At 39.6% G+C, this 19,153-nt stretch overlaps 2 protein-coding genes across 2 annotated transcripts; one reads left to right on the forward strand and one right to left on the reverse strand.

Annotated features, from left to right (window-relative positions):
• Positions 1 to 1,333: 1,333 nt before the first annotated feature.
• Positions 1,334 to 8,542, reverse strand: rnf126 (ring finger protein 126). Its single transcript, XM_067605617.1, has 9 exons — positions 8,388 to 8,542; positions 5,358 to 5,416; positions 5,199 to 5,259; positions 4,851 to 5,089; positions 4,394 to 4,462; positions 4,188 to 4,257; positions 3,926 to 4,019; positions 3,422 to 3,537; positions 1,334 to 2,537 (listed from the first exon to the last, which is right to left on the reverse strand). The coding sequence occupies exons 1-9, from the start codon at positions 8,460 to 8,462 to the stop codon at positions 2,385 to 2,387; spliced, it is 936 nt and encodes a 311-aa protein (XP_067461718.1). The 5' UTR covers positions 8,463 to 8,542; the 3' UTR covers positions 1,334 to 2,384.
• Positions 8,543 to 9,586: 1,044 nt separating this feature from the next.
• sugp1 (SURP and G patch domain containing 1) lies at positions 9,587 to 18,081 on the forward strand. Its single transcript, XM_067605621.1, has 14 exons — positions 9,587 to 9,736; positions 10,327 to 10,498; positions 10,672 to 10,769; positions 11,533 to 11,781; positions 11,939 to 12,062; positions 12,155 to 12,255; positions 13,352 to 13,475; positions 13,590 to 13,918; positions 14,291 to 14,397; positions 14,589 to 14,766; positions 14,876 to 14,982; positions 16,160 to 16,305; positions 16,945 to 17,074; positions 17,737 to 18,081. The coding sequence occupies exons 1-14, from the start codon at positions 9,598 to 9,600 to the stop codon at positions 17,761 to 17,763; spliced, it is 2,031 nt and encodes a 676-aa protein (XP_067461722.1). The 5' UTR covers positions 9,587 to 9,597; the 3' UTR covers positions 17,764 to 18,081.
• The last annotated feature ends 1,072 nt before the right edge of the window (positions 18,082 to 19,153 follow it).

Consider the following 19,153-nt stretch of genomic DNA (forward strand, 5'->3'; position numbering starts at 1 on the left):
TTTTAACATCAGTGCCAAGAAGTCAGAAGCATCATGTCGCTCTCACCCCCTCCCGCCTTCCTTCCTTCTTTCTCTCTCCTCTCTCTGCTTCATTAGTCAAAACTACGCAGCTGCAACAAGGTTCAATTTAATTTCCTGGTAGGATGAGGCAGTGGTGTGACGCTCGCTCATACATACAACCAATAACAGAGACTAAAAAAAAAACCCAAAACACAGTGACTCCCTGAAATGAAAATTAAATTATAAGAAGTCAAATATCAGACAACTGCAAGTAGAATGACCCAGAGACATGTCATAGAAAACATCTCCTAATGGCGTTAATCTATGAATCAAAATGAAAGTGTTATGTGCCTATATACAGGGAGGATTAAGTGATAACCTTATTGGTGTTGAGCAAAACATACATAAATGTCCTGCATTAAAAAAAAGAGAGAGAAATAAATCAGTTTCACAAATTAAGCCAGCATTCTGTGAAGGTCATGTGAATAAGCCATTAAAACCAACCTAACAGCTTTATAAGTATATATGCAGCGAGTGGCAACACTTCATCTATTTGCATTCACAACTTTGGGACCACGGGGAATAGAAATTTAATTTATTTCCATTTATTAGAGCAGGAACACCTCACAGGTCGCTGGTCTAGTGACTCAGCCACCACCTGCTTGTTAATTACAGCTAAAAATGTCTGAACTCGCTGTGAACTTCTGACAACTACCTCTGTTGTACATCACAGAATGGCAGGCTGCCTGCTCTTAGGGAGGTAGTAAGGGCGGGAGTAATATTCATTCTGAGTCTTGTTGATGCCACAGCGCCATATGAGGACCGATGTTGCAAATTACAAGAACAGACATACTGTATATTTTTGTCTCGAGAATAATTTAGATCTGTCATAAAACAGGTGCCACTGTAAATATGTTTAAGGGTCTATCAAACAACCACTTTACTACATTATCAGTAACAGACATCAAGAAGTCTGCAACACAAATAATTCATCCAACACTTTAAAGAAATTACAAGATAAATGTGATTAATCCTGTGAAACACAGGTGAGAAAAATAGTTTACTTCCTCCCGCTCACCTTGCCAAGTACACGGCAAAATTGTGCAACACCGATTAAAAATAACTTCGGTTTGATCAACATTGAAACATTATTATGTGTGTGAAATTAAGCCACCAAAAACCAGAAGCAACAGTACCAGTAGGGTAACATTTGCATTACAAATATAGAGCTGAATTTATATAATTTAGCCAGATCTCATGTTACCAGCTCCATTCAAATCACTAATCATCTCACATCACTCAAAACTGAACATTATCGACAGAAACCTCAGAATCAGTTTTCTTTAGCACTTTATTGTGACTGTACAAAAAAAATCAGTTAATAAAATAATAAACACTTGTTATGTGAAACACATTTGGCCAGTTTCATAGAGGTAAGATGTTCCCATGCCTTTTTTTATTTTATTTCTCTTTTTATTTCTTTTACATTTCTCTATTCATGTTTTGGGCAAGGGTTCAATAAATAAGTAGTAAATTTTTTCTACTTGAGGAAACGCAGTAAAAATGTGTCCACATTTGAGCTGTGAGGATCTTTACCTTGTCAAGATACACCACATACACTGGATCACACGCTAATAATAAAAAGAAGAATCTAATAAACACAAAAACAAGTCCTAAAAGACTCATTCAATGCAAAAATGTGGGGATTTTTTTGTTTGTTTTTCAGTAGTTTACCCAAATTCACATTCTTAACATCAGACTGAATGGTGTGCAAAATAAAAAAACAGAGGTGCAAATAAAAATAAAAAAAAATCAGATGCATACACTCGTTTCAACAAGGTTTTAGTTTGATCCATTAGCTGTACAGTGGCGGACAGTTCGCTGTCTGAAAAATGAATTCTCTATCTACACATCTATGGACTCAGCTTGAAGTCTGCACCACCACAGGCAATGTTTAAAAAAAGAACATTTTGTCTTTTAAATATAAAATGTGTCTCAGCCTTGTGGCAGAGACATGTCTCCGTCAAAAAGCTGTCCACTCTGGCTCAAACTGTGTTCCAGTTCTGGTCACGTTCCCTCTTTTATCATCATTTTTATTCACAGCCTCCTTATCTTCCTTAAATACTACCCAGCCCCGCCTCCTCAAACACTCAGCAACAATAGCAGCAGGAGTTGGACCCAGCGTCCGGTCTGCACAGGGGGGAGGAATGATGACTGAATGAATAGTCTGCAAGAAAATTCAGAGTTCAAGTCCACTCATATCATCCCCTAGAAGTGAGACGGTCCTGGTCTCAGCTGTGGAGAGGAGCCGTTGGGTCTCAGTTGGTTGTGAGGTTTTCAGATATGAGGTGTTGGTGGTGGTGACGGGGAGGGGGGGGGGGGATCTATGAGTTGCTAGCAGCGTTCTCATTGCTTGGTGAGCTGGGAGAGGAAGAGGATGAGGAGGAGGGAGAGAAGTTCATTCCTGATAACCCTGGTGGGTCTGTGGCTGTGTTCTGTCCGCTAAGACTCTTCCTGCACACGGGACACGTATCATGCTGCAGGAAAGAGAAGGATAAACAAAGAGTTGTGTAAAAACTGTAAAATAAATAAACCCTTGAGATGAAGCATAGATATTAGGGATCAACTTTTTCTTGCCACTTTTCCTGAGCATCAGCCAACACACAGTCCTGATCTAATATTTTTATTTTCTAAATGTATACACTCCAATTCAGCAAGCTCTCTCCTTCCAGTTAGAGAAACAATTGACCAATAAGAGCTGACAAGGCAGAATTAAGAGCAGGGATGTCATCTTCTTACATAGCTAGCTGACTTACTACATTCATGAAATATAACGACAGAAAACTGGGACAAGTGTGGATGAGATTAAAGCAGCTTTACAGCTTGTAAGTTGAAATAGCTCTTAAATCAATATATTTCTTTAACTAATGTAAAAAACATTAAAGTTAACGGTTCCTTCCAACGGATATCGCAGCTTCCGTGTCAACTGAAAAGGACATCTGACTTTCTGACTAGAAAAAAAAAACTAAATTTCACCCTTTCCAACAAGAAATTAAAACAAAATGGCAACTGAGCCTGATTATCATTATTATCTTGTCAACCAACAGCAGTGCTCGAGGAGCATCAGAGAGAAGTCACGAAAATGGAGGCAAAGCATCAGGTTTTTATCTCTCCTTAGTGCACACTGCTGTGAAATTAAACTGTTTGCTGCGATGTGCTTGTGCTGCTCTCAGTTCACTTTCTCACGATGTCGTACCTTAAGAAAGGCTTCAAATGTTTTAACAAAGCGCAATGGGTTTTAAAAAACAAACGATCTAAAACAATTCTGGTTTCACATAATCGTAATTGAGACCAATCGATTAAGAAAATGATGTAATTGTTTGATATCAGTCTTGTTACTCTGTTTGATAGATATACGTACCTGTTCCAGCCACGGGACTATACAGTCATTATGAAACAAATGATTGCATGGCAGTTGTCTAACAGTCTCCTCAACACTGTAGTCTTCTTTGCACACAGGACACTCTAAACCAGCACCTGCAAAAACAGAAAACCAGTGAGACTCACAGTCACATGAATCAGCTGCATGAAAAAGACCTCAGATTATGTTCCAACTGCTTCTGTTTATTTGTGTTGAAGTAGTGCTGTGAAGTGAAAGCTTCAATTCAAAGACTTCACTACCACGAAAAAAGCATTTTCAGAGGGTGATTATTCTCAGCTGTTTTCTCATAATAGAGAATTTAACTGGTTTAAAGGCCTATGTGCAAGATCTATTTTTAATATCTTTTAATGTGTTTTTTTTAGATGAGGTTGTAGCGACAAATGAGCCTGTGTGAAATAGGTCTGACAGATAACCAAGAAGAACAGCTTCAGACTGGGTGATCCAGTGAGTGAATAAGAGAGTTTGAGAGAGACCAGGACTTACCCACATGTTCCTCTGTGATGGAGATGATGGGTAAACTCTTTATTCTTTCCCTGTCTGCAGGAGGAGGACCTGTGTTTTCAAACTGGTTCAATAACTACAAATGAAAAATAAATCATGATATAATTAGTAATTATAACACATTATTGATTCACTTCCTCAGACTTGTTTGCCCCCCCAAAAAAATGCTCTTCAGACACAGCAGCCACTTCACTGATATGCAGTTTTATTTCCATTATAGTGTAGCAAACACCACTTTTCATACCTGCGTTATGATCGCATCAAGCCCATTGGCACCCCAGGCATAGTCCATTGGATTGGAATGTAACATACCCCTGCAAGACGAGAAGATGTTCATCATCAACAAAAAAGAAGAAAAGAAGTTAATAAGAGAATTAAAACAGTAAAAATTTTACAACTCAGAGACATGAAACGAGAAAACAGACCTGCATCACAGTTGCTTGTACTTACCATGGTCCCATTCCAATATTTGGCATCGCTGTAGGTGCTATGATGCCATTAACTAGCTGCTGGATGATCCTGTATCAGGAAAAAACATCCACAGTTCTCAACAAACATTCACTGAATTAACTGAGATTCAACTTGTCTTCTTACCTAAAACTGGAATGTAAAATGTCTGTACATATCAATAATTTATTACAGCTTTGTAGAGATGGTCAAAGTAGACACTTGTGGTTTAGTATATACTGTAATCTTTTTTATTTAATTCTTTGTTACACTAAATTTTGTGTTTTATATTTTAAAATCTGATATGGTAAATAGTTAAATAGAAAAACTGACAAGTAGTAATGAAAAGTAATATGTGAAGCAAGAATTACTCACACAAAATAAGAAAAATTGTTTTCACGTACCCTCTCATGTCCCACAACAACCTCACACACACACCCTACTGCCGAAAATGTCTCACCCCTCTAACGTGGGCACTCCTTCATGGCGCGTACCCTGACGTCGAGGAACGTGTCGACCCCGTGGCTGCCGCGCACTGTATCGCTGCCGTGATGCCATTTCCCTTTCTCTCCGGTTTTCTGTCTCTCGGTTATCCTCTGTGGGCAGCCGGGTTCGAAGGTCAAAGTTTTCATCAAAAATCCCAAGGGCGAATGGACCGTACCCAGAGGGAAATGTGAATAAGTGTTGGGGATCCAAGTTCTAGTAGGGGAAAAAAAAAAACAACACACGGGCAAAGTGTCAAAGTCAAAACATGGTTCAGTGAGTAAAATGTTTTCGTGCTCCGGCTGATTTAACAAGTCACACTGACCTCAAAGGCCGGGCGGTTCTGATCACTGGTGGAGGATGTAGATGTGGATCCATTTTCAGTACTGCATCAACACAGTGGTAAAGAAAGTGAAACGATCAAAACACCCACTTGAACATCAAATTAATCAAAATTCATGGGACCTACAACATTTTTACATACCTTCTTTCCTCAGGCAATTCCTCAATGAATCCAGATTCACAGCGTGGACAGGTGTAGTCCTACAGTGAAAATATAAATATGAATATATATAGTATGTCTACAGCATGATCAACATGTACAGTTGTCTGTTTATTAGGTAGACTATGTTAAAACTAATGCACTCTAATCAAAAGGACACTATAATAGAATAGTAGAAACACAATACAATTGAAGCAACACAAACTACAGCTTTCAGAAGAGAATATAGCAGATAGAAATAATAATGGTGGAAATAATCTTAAGCATTGGGAAAAGTTCATTGTAGTTGAGAATTGTTAAGAAATGTGTTTTTGTTATTTGTCTTTGTATTCAACATAATGTTATTATTTTGTATAAGACAATGAGGATGGAGAATTTCTGTTTTTGTTCTTTGTTGTCAGGCTTGGTAGTAAATGTGTGGTTTGGTCTTTGTACAGTGTGTGTGTGGTTTCTGCTGGTAACATTTTGGCGGGCCGCCACGCCAAAATCTTTGCCGCCACAGCAAAAAAAAAAAAACAATCATCTTTAAGGTGGTCATAAAAGTCAGTGCGAGCTGTCTGAAGTCAGTCTTTTTCTCATCTTTAAGCTCCGTTAAAATGCAAGAGAGAGAAAAAGAGAGAGAAGCAGTGGTCGAGCAAGCTAGAGAGTGGATGAGGAGAGGGAGCATTGATAACGTTAGTGAGGAAGCTGGTGAATCAGATCAATAAAACATTATTTTCTGATTGTTACAACGGTTATAAATAAATAAGCCCACAACCGCGCAAACCTGCGGAGGTGCGCTGCAATGCCTGATAATGTTATTAGTCTTGTTAAGCTCCTTCTTCCCTTCAAGATAAGAAAATGTCAAAATATGTCAAAATGATCGCCTTCATTGCCGGTGGAGCACATTGTATTTGTTTCTCTGTCAAGTTCTCCATTGCTCGCGGTCTCTCCAGGACACACACTTCACTTCCTTCTTGCCCCCGGAGTTGGTTCCAGGCAGAAACCGGCGCGGTGTCATTGCGCCATCTATGGGATTTAGCGAGCTGACTCATGTCAGGAAAAAATGGAAACCAGCATCGTGGTAAGACTACAAAATGTGAATCGATTCTTGGAATTTCTGAATCGATTTTGAATTGGCAGAGATAGAATTGCGATTCTTATGTGAATCGATTTTTTGCGCACCCCTACTATCTAATGTATGAACAGATTAATAAACGAAAACACACACTGAATCCTCCAGCGATGAGCGTGTTGTAACGAAAACCTCCTCCTCCTCTTCCGGCTTATTCATGATCAAAAACAGCCAACGGGTTAACAAAACAGAAACTTGTAGTCACAATTTTCAGACCTAAACCTCGAAGTTTGTGTGACACTCAAAACAATTTATCCACCATTTGACAGCCACGACAGTAGGTTACGACCAGTGGTGTAAACTGGGCCATGGGGCATACTGGGACAAATCCCATGTTTTTGGGCCGGTGGACTGTCAAAACGTATCATCTCAATATTTCTAAAGTGACGTAGTTCACATGTGATCTATATGAGCTGATCTTTTCTCCTATTAGGAAGAGGAGGGGTCGGTGGATGGTTAGTAAGTTTCTTCTTGGAGGTTGGAAGTCAACAGAGAGTACGGTTCGAGACCACCTAGAAACCAATGTCCGTTTCAATCGACAAAAGCGGGTTTATTTTTTTCAACCCAAACGATGATCTTTCCCTAAACAAATGGTCTTTGTGCCTAAACCTAACCAGACCTTAACCACAGCGTTGTCACACCATAAAACATCATTATTCAACGGATAGTTAGATAGAATGGACGTTTGTAGAAATGTTGATATGATATTATATACGTTTAAACACGTATTACACGTGTTGAAACGTATATATTCAACATTACTGTGGTTCGCAGAAACGTAAAGTGTCAACGTTTTGTTCTGGCGATTGGGTTAGTTTAACTGGTAGTATTAATCGGTCATAATTAAATAAATAATAATAAAATAATTAAGAACATCCCTAATGGTTTACAGCTAATTGTACTCAGTTTCTAAAGGCAGTATGCTGTAAATGGTGTATGTGTTTTTATGTACACCACCCCCCCACCCCCAATCATGACCAAAACAGCTCTCTAAAACAGTCTTTATTAAAACCAATCAGTATAACCTTCATTACATCAGGATTTATTGCAGGGCTGTGGTGATAGGCTGCTTTAGTTTTAACTAGTTGAACCTGATTGACAGGAACCTGAATGGATGTCTCTACACAAAGAGGAATCTGACAAGCTTAACAGAATCATCACAGACTGACATTATTATTAGGTTGATATTTTGCAAATGTCATATACTACAATTAAGACATTGTGATCATTTCCAGTTAGTTAATATAATCTCTTGACAGTATGCTGTCACACAGGTGAGCAGCAAGCTGTCTATAACTGTTACTGTAACATTCAAGAAGCTTCCCATGAATGGCATAACAACAGGCTGTTGTCACAACAGCAATGTTGACTACTGACACTGGCTTTAGATGGAGGTGATAGTTTTGGTGCAAGTTTTACTTCTCTTTGCTGTACAATCACAATAAGATAACAGCACGCTTTATGGTAGAGAAATGCACATGTAGGATTTTTATATCAGCCGATGGAAAAACCTGCCTATCACCCCTGTTAGATTTTTGACAGTCAGATTTGTAAAAAGGTACAGATTTCTCCTGTTGGCCAGCTTGCGGACGTTAAAAGCCGCCCAAAGACCTGTCAAGCAGGTCAGACGAGCTTTGATAATAAATTTAACCGCGATATAGTTAATGTTACATCTCTAACATAACGTGAGTGTACCGCCAACTTCATAACTACCACTAAACTGTCATCCAGGACCGTTGTTGCCTGTATGGGGCTAGTTAACGTAGCTTAACAGCAGCAGTGTGTCGACGTGACGGCTGAACGCGCCCCCCTCACACACTAACACACACTCATACAATCACACAAACACAAATAGTTTTCATTCTTCAAATAGGTAAATCTGCCTCGTCGGTTCTTACCGGTAAACGCGGACTGATCTCTGCTGAACACCGGTGACAAAAAAACCGGCAGGGCCGTGGGGGAGCTTCAGCCATTTCTATGCAGGACACCAGTTCGTACGGTACGGACGGAAAGCAGCGAGGGACAAAAAAAGACTGCAACGAAAAAGAAAAGGTGGAAACGGAAACATACGAGCGTCGACGTCATGTTGCCATGGTAGCTAGCAACAATTACTAAGAAGAAGAGTTCCGGTCGAGTATTTTCCTTCAAAATACAAGCGATGGTCTACATCCCATATACATCATCATCGTCGTCGTTATCATCATCATCATCATCATCATCATCGTCGTCATCATCCACCCATATATCCTTCGTCTTACATTATACATATAATCACACTACACAGTACATATACTCCCCAGCCTTACCCCTTTTGCTCCTTCTTTTTGTTTGTATATTTACATTTAGTGAATGATATTTAGTGAAACCTTTATTTTGTTTATGAAAACAGAAAAAAGGGTGATTTCTCCATACAGACCACATTAGTCCAGGTTTAGATCAAAAACCACTATACTTAGACTCATCAAATCTGGACTGGATTAACAAGGAGACTCCAGAAACTAATTCTAAGTATAGTGGATTTTGATCTGGACCTGGTCTAAAAGGCATCGCTGTCTCCGTTCCTCCCCTCTGCTCTGCTGTCTGTGGACATGGATGTGTAAAAGCGACAGGTCTGTGTCCCTGGAGCTGCGCTTTGGATGAGTGGTCAGCGCAGTCGTTCGTGGTCTGGGTAACCGGGGTTTGGAACCCGGTGTGGGAACCCTCCCTTGCTAGACCATATTTCACCGGGATTACCAATAGTGAAGTTTTTCATCCTCTACAATGCGCAAATAATAGCCTAATGTCATTTTGGAACCTAACCAAGCAACCACATCCAGATTTCTCAGTTGAAAGCCAGTAGTGCAAATCCTGGTGAAATGTGGTCTAACGTTTAATCAACGTCTTCACAAAGTCGGTGAAAAAACGTTCACCTTTGAACCTGTTTTGAATGTCTTTTTGCTGGTCACCATAACTGTTTTTTAAACGTCTTCTCAATGGGAAAATGCTCACTGGGAGTGTTGAAAAACAACTGGCCCGTGGTTGAACTTAAAACATCTGGCCAATGGTTGAACCTCCCGTCACACAGTCCGCGATAGAGACGATGCTTTTATTCTGAAGCTGCGCCCGGAAATGTTGATCTTGTTTGTTCGCGCTAACATAGCTCAGCGAAGTAGCAGCGCAAGTGGTGAGACGTATTATTGTAGTCCGCAAACGTTGTTTTCGAAAAAGCTTTTTGCTCCTGCTACGACCATGGAGTCTAGCGATGCAGGTAAATATTTAGTGTGCATTTACATGAGATTTGGACATTAAATATGTAGCAGCTGGCTCCAGCGAACACTTAGCGCTAGCCCGGTTAGCCGTTAACGTAAGCGAACAAATGTAACGTTAGCACAGCAGCTATCTGGTTAGCTTAATGTTACTTGTTGAAGAACACCATTTACGTTATTATATTTGCTTTATATCCAACAAATGCAGAACTTTCTTCAGATATGCAACATGTAACATCCTCTTTTAATGTCACAAGTGTCTTGTTTTCCAGATCAAAATCTAACAGCTGTTGAAAGTTGTTTTTGTTGCTCAGTCAGAGAATCTATTAGCTAACGTTAGTGTTTGCAAGTCTATAGTTAATGGCAACCAACGTCACATTGCAAAGTTATAATATTACATATAGCATATATTTATCTACCTTTAAGAATGAAAATCATTGAATGTATGCGAGATTTTAAATCAGAAAATGTCACTGTTATCTTTGCTTCCTGAACAGCCATCTCTACGGCTGTATAATACATAGCCTATGTATAAAATAATACACATGTTTATTGCTGTCATACATTGCATTAACCCTAAAATCTTCTTCAGGACGAGGAGGATGGAAGTCCAAGAACATGCAGCCACAGAAAAATAAGATGAACATGAATATTCTCCGTCAAGAGAAGCTAATAGCCCAGAAGAAGAAGGAAATTGAAGCCAAAATGGCAGAGCAAGCAAAAAAGAGCGTGCAAATCACAACTAACAAGCCTCTGCCTCCAAGGTAACCACAGACACATGTACCTGACAATATGACACAGACACATTAAACAAATGGCAACCACTTTATATTTCAATTACAGTAATATCAAATTCTGTCAGCCGGTATTGTTACACATAAATGCATAGCCAAAAAAATGAATATGACATACATCTCATCTGTTCTGATCCCATTAGTTCCCCCACTCTCCAAGGACCCTCCTCAAACAAGTTTGCAAATGATGGGAGCTTCTTACAGCAGTTTATGAAGATGCAGAAGGAGAAATCCAGCAGTGGTTAGTACCTTCATCTGCACAGTTTTTACCAAAGGATTACAGTCATTCTCATGTCCTTGTCAAAAGAGGACATTGATATTTTGCACAGCAACTAGAGCACAAGACAAATATATACCTTGAAGGGTTGAGAACCAGTCACAGTTGCTGCAAAGGTTATTGAACATATTGCATTTACAGGTAGCACACAGATTTTGTGATGTGTGTTGAATACCAGCTGTGTCAATGTAAGAGATATTCCCAGCATGCTTTTTATTTTTCCTGAACTTTGTTATGGTTAAGTTGTTGAAGTTTCATGGAGAGTCCCAGTAAGTTATGTTGAAGACATAGACAGCATCAAAATCAAACTTAATAATGCATCAACAGAGACAGAGTTGTAGAAATTAATCTCTGCAGTGAAAAAATAGATGTAATCTTATAGTTTTGGCGAGTGTAGAAGACAGTTTCAAAGGCTTCAGGCTACAATATGTCCTTGACAGTGTTGCAGGAGGGCATCCTGACCCAAGAAAGCTGATTAAAAGTATGACAAACATTATTTCACTTTGTTTTTCTCAGTGTGCTCCATTTTGTTTGGTTGTTTATGACTCAGCAAGTATCTCTTTTTGTTTATAATAGGATATTGCAACATAATATTTCAGAGATAGTTATCTGCCAAATGTTCGGGTTGAAGATTAACTCTCACCCTCTCAAGCAGCAATAATAACTGCATTTAGCCAAATGCTGATACTATACTTTTTAAATGTTTCCTAACTCATACTCTCTTTAGGTTCCACCAGTGACGCCAAAACTCCCTCCACCTCAACGACATCACCAGTAGGAAACTCATTGCAAAAAAAGAGCATCCTTGTCGGCAAGCGGCCTGGCCTCGGAGTGAGCAGCATGCTTAGTCAGTTCAAGAGCTACTCACAGTCCAAGAAGAGTCCAGTTCTCAGCCAGAGGCCGAGCGTGTTTTGTTCTCCAGATGAAGACGATGAGGAAGAAGAGGCTGATTACTCCAGATTCTTAGAGATGAAAGGTAAATCAAGGCCTGTGTTTTTCACTTAATCTCTGGAGAACTCGATGGCTTGGACATTTCAGTGCATCTTCTGCGTGCTTCAATGGCACAGTTGCCTTGTGACTGGCATTTTGTCATAGGTGCCCATAGAGTAAATGTACTCATAGCCTGCTTAAAGTTTCTCCCCCAGAGGATTCAGACACCAGACTCATTATCGACAAGATGGCCTCTTTTGTGGCGGAGGGGGGATCGGAGCTGGAGAGGAAGGCCAAGGAGGACTACAAGGACAATCCTGTTTTCTCGTAAGTCTGAAGGGCATTGAAGCTCCTGCAGGTTTATGTAACCCATAAAATATTTTCAAACTCATCTGCTTTCAACTGTCCTTGCCTTTTAGGTTTTTATATGATAAGAGCAGCATGGATTATCTCTACTACAAAAGGAGAGTTGCAGAACTGAGAAAGGATTTGCTCAAACCTGAGAACACCTCAGATAATGGTAAGATTACTTTTTCTCACAGTTTTGTCTCTTGTTTTCTCACCATTCCTCTCAGGAATACTAAACTGTAATTGCACAGGAGGTGGACAGTTACAGGCATCACTAGTCACAGCATGAGTTCACAAGGACACCCACAGACATTATGATGAATTATGGTAGCTTTAAATTACCTCATTGCTAAAATAGTTTTCCTCAAACCCCTCCCCTCACAAAGACATTACTGTAATAAAGTTCACCAACAACTGCCAGTTAAGGTGACCTGTTTCACTATGAAATGTGTCAATAACAGAGTGCAGTGTGACATTTTTAGTGTTTCACTACACAACAACAACCGCAGCAGGAGGAAGGGACTGATTCAGCTTTCCCTGGTAACTGGGGACTTTCATTTGGTTGTGTCTGTGATGGTAGAGTCCCTAATTGTCTTTTGCAATAAAAGTCCCATTTGATTCTTCATGAGGGTGTCAGACTTAAGTGAAACAGTATTACTGACAGATGTATTCAGTTGCATCTTAAAAGGGGAAACGTATCTGCATACAGGCTTTTAGACCATCATACAAAAATAGTTACTGGTCACAGTACTAATCTAACTCGCAACCATACTGCCTTTCATTTTCGGCTGTTCATATACAGTACAGGTAATAGCTTGTTAAGCTTCTCTTATTCTCATGTGTTTAATAAACCAGGTTTGTTTTTGGTTTTAAGGTGCTAATGGAGTAATGTAGTTTTGCCAGCAACTTGTGACATACAATAATTTGTCTATATTGCTCACCCTTAAATTGTGTCTTGTTGTTTGAGAAGCATATAAATATTTAAAAGATGCAGTAAAACTTCCTCTCTTTAATTGCACATGTACACCATGACAGTATACAAACAGATAAAAGCTGCAAAGGGCTTTATATGTTCTTAATTTGTTACATTAAAAGACTCACGTCCATTCAGTTCCCCATTCACCACCCCTGTCCCCCTTGCTCCTCCTCCTCCTTCCTTCCTCTTCTTATCCCCTATTGGCTCTAGACTGGTGGTGTGTGAGGGCCAGTTGAGTACGGTACAGTAGTAGAGTGTGAATTGAGCCCCAGTACTGATAGGCTGCTTAAAGTCTCCCCCCCAGTGGACGCGGAAACCCAGCAGGTGGCTGAGAAGCTGGCCAGGTTTGTGGCAGAGGGCGGCCCCGAGGTGGAAACCATCGCTGCGGAGCGCAACCGGGACAACCCTGCATTCAGGTCAGTCATATTAATATCTTTCCTACTTTCCGCACTTTGTGTAACTTGTATTTTCTTTAAAGCCTGGTTTCACTTGGGTAAATTTCACATAAACCATCTTCTGCACCCTTTCAGTTTTTTATACGACCATCAAAGTCCAGCCTTCCACTTCTACAAAGAGAAATTACAGGAGTATCGTGCTACAGCCTCCCAGACCTCTTCATCTCCAGCAGCAGAGTCAAGGATAGACCTGCAGCTCCCAGCTGCTCCTCCATTACTAGGGATCCCTCCATCACTGAACCCAGTATTTCAGCCCCACAATCAGGAGGCAGAAACCCCGCCTGTCAAACGGAAGAGAAAGAGCAGATGGGGGGCTGAAGATGACAAAGTGGAGTTGCCTATGCCTCCCATCATTGTCCCGCAGGAGATTAGTGTTCCAGACCCGAACACACCCTCTCTCTCTGGTATTAAGACTTTTGTTTTAGATACTGTGCATACACATTATGGTCTTTTGTCCCTTGATGCATTTTTGGAGGTGACACCATTATAAAACATTTTCTAACACATACATGCAGATACTACTATGCATTTTTGTTAAATCCTCAAGGATCTGACAAATAATTGATACAGGAAAAAAAACTGTAACTCTCTCAGGGTATTATTATTAAGACAGTAGATCTACTCTCATTATATTTGTTGATACAAAGGCACCAAATGTTGCTTAATTAACCATTGTTTTTGGATTTACATCCTAATGTACTATCTCTGCATTATTGTCATCAGATCCAAAGGATGATTTATGAATCTAAAAGGCTGTTATGTGATGTCTGTTTTAGCTCAGGAGCTGAGAGGTCTTGGTTATAAGAAGGGGAAGCCTCTCGGTCTGGTAGGAGTGACAGAACTATCTGAGGACCAGAAGAGACAGCTCAAAGAACAACAAGAGGTACAAAAATACTGAATTTTTACTTTTTTACTTTTTTACTATACCTGACTCCACCCATAAAAATATTAAACTCCACTCCCTGTGTGTTGTTTTTAAATGTATTGCGCCTTGTAGAGGAGTAACAGGATTACTAGTCCCTGTGACCTGTTATCAATATGTAGGTATGTGGTGTTTTCTCACACACTCTGTAGATGCAAGAGATGTACGACATGATCATGAAGCACAAGCGTGCGATGGCAGATATGCAGGTGATGTGGGAGAAGGCCATGAGAGACCACCAACATGAATACGACAGCGATGAAGAAGTGGATCAGCAGGCGGGCACCTGGGAGCATCAACTCCGAAAGATGGAAATGGAGAAGACGCGTGGTAAGGCTGACCGTCAATATCGGTCTTTCTTCTGCAACATGATCAGCCGTCGATGTTTTATGGATGTGAATGTTGAAGCCTTGCTGTAAAAAGAGTTTTTGTTTTCCAGAGTGGGCAGAATCTCTGACAGAAATGGGTAAAGGGAAACACTTCATCGGTGACTTCCTGCCTCCTGAGGAACTGGAAAAGTTTATGGAGACCTTCAAGGCACTGAAGGTCAGATTTCCTCTGAATTCACTTGTTCTCTAGCCTAGCAAGGAAGAATTTAGCTGTTATCCATAAACCTTTATCCATAAGGTTAAGCTTTGTGTCAAGTGAGGCACTAAACTCATGTAAATAATTGTTTTCAGTTATTGATTTTCTCTGTATACTATAGACCCTTTTAAAATTACACATCAATCAATTTCAGAATTATTTAACACAAGAATCTCTTTGCAGGGATCTACCTGGATTTTTCATATACCTATATTGTATCTTGTGATGGCTATCAGCCATTAAATATATACTGTTCCGCTGTAAGGCCATCTAGCATTCAGTAGAACCAGGGTCAGCTTGAAATGTCTGTAAACAGATTGTAATCATCCATCCATGCCTCTATTTTCAAGCTGCTTATCCAGATCGGGGGCGCTGTGGTAACAGCCCACAGAGCTTCCCAGAAGTCCCTTCTTCCAGTTAATTTCTCTAGCTCTTCCTGAGAAGATGATAATTGTCACTTGTTTATTTGAAACTCTGGTTAGCCCAATTTGGCACTGTTGTAGAAACCACACTTTTTAACCCTTTAAAGGTTTCAGAGTTGAATAACAACATAGGTCTGTCAACAGAGATTTTGTAATGGTAATTCGCTGCCAAAGTCATGGAAAGTTCCTGGAAAGTCAGCAGTCACGTATGACCCAGGATCAAACTGTTCAATGCCACATGGCATGAAATTTGAGTGAGGAGTTGATACTGTGGGATGAGATGTGTGTCATTGATTTCATTCTTTCCCAGTTAAATCAACCTTGCCTCACTTTTGCTAAATTAGTAATCAATAATCTGCCCACCTTACCTCTTTATTTATTATGCCACATATCACAGTATTTATAGCCTAAGCTAGTGCAATGCCTCTCTCTAAATGGGCTTTTAATATACATAAAACCGAACAGTAAAATACATATGAAACTAAACAAAACTCAACAATACATATGCACACATCACAACATGAAACTCAACAACAAAGTACATACAAAGCAGCACAAAACACAAACAACTCACAAACAAACACAACATACAAACCTTTGTCTGTTGGTGTCAGTGCAGTATTTCTGGAACAATCCTTGTAGACACAAAAATCAGAGCCCCTTTATTGTGTGTATGGATAGCATTGATGCACAATTTCAGTCCTCTTGACTTGCAGGAGGGCCGGGACCCAGACTACTCAGAATACAAAGAGTTCAAGTTGACAGTGGAGAATCTTGGTTTCCGAATGCTCATGAAGATGGGCTGGAAGGAAGGTGAAGGTCTCGGTAGTGATGGACAGGGCATCAAGGCTCCTGTTAACAAGTGAGTATTCATCTTCATTATGTTTACCTTTCATTGAAGTCACAGTAGTAATAAAAATGATAAAAATTTGACCATGTTGCATAGTTTTCTATTTAATGATATGTATCAAACAAGCTTTTCCATTAGACTAGTTTATTTTTAGATAACACCATTGTGTAAATACAAATTTATGCCAAAAACATAATCAATTTTTGTTGAATCCTACTTGTTTGTCCCTATAGTTAAATCAAACTATCTTACTGTTCTATCTCATTGGTTTATATTAATGAGTGATCCCTCTCCTGACATTATTTTTCACACAAACACCTTGTTTGAAAACACTACAAATACAAAATGCGTAAGGCAGCAAGTAGTGCTCATAGAGGCAGTTTTCCATGTGATTTTAAAAGTGCACGTCATATAATCTTTGCAGAATGTAAATATGCAAGATGACCAACATGATAACTGTATCCCACATCAAATAAAAAAACAAATCTCACTGGCTCCAGGGAAACTTAATCTTTAAAAGGTTTAATGTCCAAGGTGTTTGTTTATAGAGGTACTTTAAATATGTACTGTTGATGCCAATAACAGCATATAATATGTTCATTCTCCAAAAAAAAAAAAAAACTGACTGGGTGTCTCTGTGACCCTCTCTAGGGGAACTACAGCTATGAACGGAGCAGGGTTTGGAGTTGACCGTCCAGCCGAGCTCACAAAAAGCGACGATGAATATGACGCTTTCAGAAAGAGGATGATGCTTGCTTACCGCTTCAGGCCCAACCCACTGGTAACCAACGTTTGATTGTTTTTTTCTGTACCAAAACACTATGAATGCGTACCAATTTACTGTAGCATTAGTTTATGGTTATGTTGGCTAATTTGTAAATGCATGCATAGAGATTTGCACTCACTACTACTGCTACTATAATCGCCTATACGCATTTTTACACTGTCATTTTATTTACTGTGCTGTTGATCCACTTGAGGGTTGATGCAGAAGAAATGAAACTGTCTGGTCAAGTCTCCGTTGTCTTATAAGAAAGCATTTATTCAGGGCGCTGGAAGCAGAGTGTACACTTGAATGGAGCATACAGAATCACTCGCAGACAATCCTCACGCTTTATACAGACACAAAGAAACAACCCATTGTATAACGAGGCAATGATTCCCCTCAATCTCCCACCCTGGAGACAGCCTGAGCAAACACACTGATCCCCTGCAAGGACACATCTTATCTTTACGGCTGGAGCCCGATGTAGTATACCAGGAAACACATAGTTATGAGCGTCATGAATGACCCTGGCTTAACAGAGACTAAGCATCTCAGTACCCAACTTCAGCATCTCAGTAAATTTCCATCAGTAATCTTTCATCTCCCACAAGGGTAAAGCACGCTTTGCAATAATAATAATGGAATTCAATCAAGTGTTTGTCTTTTTTTCCCCACAGAATAATCCACGGAGGCCATATTACTGAAGTAGAGGACTGTTCTTCTTTTTACTTGTTCTTGTTTATCATAACTTAAAAGCTGGTTGCCACAGCTACAGCTCTGCTCACTTGTGAAAATGGACACTGTTGCACAGTAGAAATCTTGAAAATTTGAAGTGCGTGTGTGCAGGAGGAAAATGAGGTCGGAGAACAGTAGAAAGAGGAATAGATTCATCCTTATATTTGAAGTTTCTTTCAGGTTGAAATATCACAACTGTTTCTTTTGCATAATCGATTTGCCTGTTTTGTTACATTTCAATTTAATACTGTAACAACTTGAAATATATAAAGACCTACAACACCTGATGATTTCACTCTTCAATTTGTGTTTCCTTTCAAAACCTGACTTTACATTCCCAATTAAATAATACTGTTCTTTATAGTACATGATCCTCTGTATAATTTTTATGTTGAATAATTTACCTCACGGTTCCAGGCTATAATCAATTTTTGCTGCCTTTCATTTTATGCTTCAGTGTTCACAATAAAAAGGACCTCTTACTGAAATGTGGAGTTGTCACAGATGTGTCTACAAACAAATGTGGTACACTATGACTACTGTACTTGTTTATTAGCAAATACGTAAGAGCTAAGATTAACTCACTCTCAGTTTATGATAGACATGTGCAAGTATTCATCCATTCATGTTGATAATCACCATCAGTATTCATTTCTGTATGGCTCTGGGCTGCAGCAGTAGTGGAGTTGACAAGTCTCGAGCAGCCAGTGGTGAGGACGATGCCAGATCAGTGAAATCAGACCTTAAGTTTGCCATTTCCCAGGGGGTTTACACGGGATAAATATAACTCCGAAATCCCAGCTAAGCAAGAGTCACTGTGGTGTTGGCTACAGCATCAATCAGTGGCAACTTAAGCCACACTACAAGGTTAACCAGGCATAGATGATTGGCATAGGGGAGTTCATAGTTGGATGTAGAGTTATTTCCATCATGGATTCACCTCTTACCACTGACCCCATTTTTGTGCACAAGCCTGAAAATAATGTACCCAAAATAAGGTGGTTGCTGTTCTTCAACACTTTTGATTACAGTCATAACTCTGGTCTCATTTAAAAGGTAAATTTTAGTGTATAAGCGATCCTGAAAATAATACCATCAAGGCTAAAGAGTCACTTAACAGGTTAATGGTTTGATCTAGAGGGTGTCTAAGGTGATGTCATCAAATTGTTTTTTTTTTGTTTTTTTTTAAAAAGCAGCAACTCTGATGCCGAAAACTGAGATTATTTAGTACTTTCTGCTTGGGAAATAAGGATTAATCGATAATAAAAATAGTAGTCAATTATTTTTCTTTAAATAAATTTAATTGACTTATGGTTTTGGCTCTGGTTGGATGCTCCAGTATAGTTGGAAGTTAGGGGG

This window comes from Thunnus thynnus, chromosome 12 (genome assembly GCF_963924715.1).
Source record: "Thunnus thynnus chromosome 12, fThuThy2.1, whole genome shotgun sequence".
In the NCBI taxonomy this organism is placed as follows: Eukaryota; Metazoa; Chordata; class Actinopteri; order Scombriformes; family Scombridae; genus Thunnus; species Thunnus thynnus.

What these genes read in the sequence shown, in the direction of transcription:
- sugp1 (XM_067605621.1), top strand. Translation starts at nt 9,598, where the DNA reads ATGTTGATCTTGTTTGTTCGCGCTAACATAGCTCAGCGAAGTAGCAGC. An exon ending in GGAAATGGAGAAGACGCGTG is followed by an intron (nt 14,767 to 14,875) that starts GTAAGGCTGACC and finishes TTTGTTTTCCAG; the next exon opens with AGTGGGCAGAATCTCTGACA. An exon ending in AGACCTTCAAGGCACTGAAG is followed by an intron (nt 14,983 to 16,159) that starts GTCAGATTTCCT and finishes CTTGACTTGCAG; the next exon opens with GAGGGCCGGGACCCAGACTA.
- rnf126 (XM_067605617.1), bottom strand. Translation starts at nt 8,462, where the DNA reads ATGGCTGAAGCTCCCCCACGGCCCTGCCGGTTTTTTTGTCACCGGTGT. An exon ending in AGAACCGCCCGGCCTTTGAG is followed by an intron (nt 5,090 to 5,198) that starts GTCAGTGTGACT and finishes TTCCCCTACTAG; the next exon opens with AACTTGGATCCCCAACACTT. An exon ending in GGAGTGCCCACGTTAGAGGG is followed by an intron (nt 4,463 to 4,850) that starts GTGAGACATTTT and finishes TTCCTGATACAG; the next exon opens with GATCATCCAGCAGCTAGTTA.